General features: G+C 60.0%; 1 protein-coding gene across 1 annotated transcript; it reads left to right on the forward strand.

The window, feature by feature from the left end:
* Positions 1 to 992: 992 nt before the first annotated feature.
* AVPR1B (arginine vasopressin receptor 1B) lies at positions 993 to 2,844 on the forward strand. Its single transcript, XM_033080279.1, has 2 exons — positions 993 to 1,938; positions 2,546 to 2,844. Exons 1-2 carry the CDS (start codon positions 993 to 995, stop codon positions 2,842 to 2,844), a joined length of 1,245 nt encoding a protein of 414 aa, XP_032936170.1.

A 2,844-nucleotide genomic window follows, 5' to 3' on the forward strand; every position in this document is an offset into this window, starting at 1 on the left:
AAGGGTCCTGTGGAGACATAAAACCCAGCCTGGAGTGTAAAACTCAGCCTAGGGACGAGCTCACACATGGGGACACTGGACAGGGACCTGTGGGGGTGTAAAACCCAGCCTGGGGTGTAAAACCCAGCCCGGGGTGTAAAACGGACCTGTGGAAGCGTAAAACCTGGTCTAGGATGTAAAACTCAGCCTAGGGATGGAGCTCACACACAGGGACACTGGACAGGGACCTGCAGGGATGTAAAACCCAGTCTGGGGTGTAAAACCCAGCCTAGGGATGTAAAACCCAGCCTAGGGATGGAGCTCATACATAGGGACACCGGGGAGGGACCTGCTGGGTGTAAAACCCAGCCCAGGATATAAAACTCAGCCCAGGATATAAAACCCAGCCCAGGATATAAAACCCAGCCCCAGGGACTCCGAGAGCTGCCAGCGCTCCCCGTGGACACGGGGCTGGGCCACGCTCACCTGGCTGCTCTCCCTGGGATGGAAAAGCCAAAGGGATGCAGCCCCTGGAGCGTTTTCTGCTGCTTTTAAGGAGAATTTCCCTTTCCTCTCGGATTTACCGGCACAGGGGATGGACAAGGGGAGCAGTGCAGGGAGAAACAGGGGCTTGGGAAGGAGAAATATCAAGGGAATGGGGAATGTTCAGTGCAGAGAAGAGAAATATCAGGGACTGAAACAGAGATTTGGGAATGTTCAGAGCAGATGAGACAAACATCAAGGAGTGAAACAGGGATTTGGGAATGTTCAGAGCAGAGAAGCATTGAGGGCTGAACCAGGGGCTCTTGCACCTCTCTGCTCCACGGGGATATTTCCAGCCCAGGCAGAGAGGGAATTGCAGCTGCCTAAGGCAGGGATAGTGAGAAGGGACAGGTGACACCTGCTCTGGTCTTGGGGACAGCTGGAGGAGGCACGTCCAGCCACCCATCCAGAGGACACGGAGAAGGGGACAGAAGGACATCAGAGAGGAGCCTTGGAGCATCCCCAGAGGGATGGAACCGGGCTGGGGCTGGAACAGCTCCCAGCAGAGCCCACCTGGGCACGGGCAGAGCCTGGCAGGGGAGCCCAACCTGACAGCGCTGCACAGCCGGGACGAGGAGCTGGCCAAGGCCGAGATTGGGGTGCTGGGCACCATCCTGGCCGTGGCCACCGTGGGCAACCTGGGCGTGCTGCTGGCCATGTACCGGCTGAGGAGGAAGATGAGCCGCATGCACCTCTTCATCCTGCACCTGGGGCTGAGCGACCTGGGCGTGGCCCTGTTCCAGGTGCTGCCCCAGCTGCTCTGGAAGGTCACCTACCGCTTCCTGGGGCCGGACCCGCTCTGCAGGGCCGTAAAATACCTGCAGGTGCTCAGCATGTTCGCCTCCACCTACATGCTGATGGTGATGACGCTGGACCGCTACCTGGCCGTGTGCCACCCGCTGCAGTCGCTGCAGCAGCCCGGCCGCCAGGCCTACGCCATGATCGCGGCCACCTGGCTGCTCAGCTGCCTGCTCAGCCTGCCCCAGGTGTTCATTTTCTCCCTGCGGGAGGTGCGGCCGGGCTCGGGGGTGCTGGATTGCTGGGCGGATTTCGGGTACCCCTGGGGAGCGCGCGCCTACGTCACCTGGACCACGCTGTGCATCTTCGTGCTGCCCGTGGGCGTCCTCAGCGTCTGCTACAGCCTCATCTGCCACGAGATCTGCAAGAACCTCAAGGGCAAGACGCAGAGCGGTGGGCCTGGCCCGGGGGGAGCAGGCTCTGGTGGCCCTGGTGGCCCTGGAGGCGCGGGGAAGGGCGGGCAGCCCTCGCGGGTCAGCAGCGTGCGCACCATCTCCCGCGCCAAGATCCGCACGGTGAAGATGACCTTCGTCATCGTGGCCGCCTACGTCGGCTGCTGGGCGCCCTTCTTCAGCGTGCAGATGTGGTCAGTGTGGGATGAGGATGCTCCTGATGATGGTGAGTGATGGGGATCCTGGGCAGGAATGCAGCTGGGGTTTAACAAATAAGAGATGTCCTGTCATCTTGTCGTTTAAAATAAAAAATCGTAGGGAAGGTTACAGATTTCCTCTCTGGTAATGCTTATAAAATATAAATTTTAGAGTCAAATCATTCCTTTCACCAGAATACCACTGAGAAGTGATGATTTCTGGCCCTCATCCATAGGGATGTGCAAAGCTTTGCCATGTGTGTCTTTCCTCCGGGAATTTTCAGAGGTTTCAGAAGTGGATTTCTGAGTTCGTAGGTTGAATCTTCAGTAGTTTTCCCAACAGCAGAGGGGGCTCCACCCAAGAGTGAAAGTCCTCTGGGAGATGCTTTGGGCAGCAGGGAGGCTGAAGAGAAGCCCAGGAGCTGCAGGGTCTCACCTCTGAGACGTGCCCCAGCACAGAGCCTGAAGGGTGGAGCCTGGCTCTGGAACATTCCAGCCCCCAGGAACGTCAGTGGGGCGGGAATGTGAGGCAGGAGAGTGCCCAGGTCCTGCCCACTGTCCCCTGCCCACTGTCCCCTGCCCAATGCCCCCTGCCCAGCCCCCTGCCCGTTTCATCTCTCCCTGTTGCCTCGCCAGACTCCACCAACGTGGCTTTCAGCATCACCATGCTGCTGGCCAGCCTCAGCAGCTGCTGCAACCCCTGGATCTACCTGTTCTTCAGCGGGCACCTCCTGCACGGCTCCGGCCGCTGCCGGGGCTGCTGGGGCCGCCCCCGGGCCGGGCTGAACAGACCCAACTCCACCGGGAGCCTGTGCAGCAGGAAAACCACGATCCTGAGCCACAGCCACCAGCCTGGCATCCCTCTGCACGGGGACAGCGCCAGGGAGCTGTACCCGCCCTGCGACGAAGGAGTGACAGAGTCGGGCACGCTCTGA

Source organism: Catharus ustulatus, chromosome 25 (genome assembly GCF_009819885.2).
Source record: "Catharus ustulatus isolate bCatUst1 chromosome 25, bCatUst1.pri.v2, whole genome shotgun sequence".
Classification (NCBI taxonomy): domain Eukaryota; kingdom Metazoa; phylum Chordata; class Aves; order Passeriformes; family Turdidae; genus Catharus; species Catharus ustulatus.

Excerpts from the sequence above, each read along its gene's own strand:
- AVPR1B (XM_033080279.1), top strand. The coding sequence starts at position 993 with ATGGAACCGGGCTGGGGCTGGAACAGCTCCCAGCAGAGCCCACCTGGG. Across the intron at positions 1,939-2,545 it reads TGAGGATGCTCCTGATGATG|ACTCCACCAACGTGGCTTTC; the intron begins GTGAGTGATGGG and ends TTGCCTCGCCAG.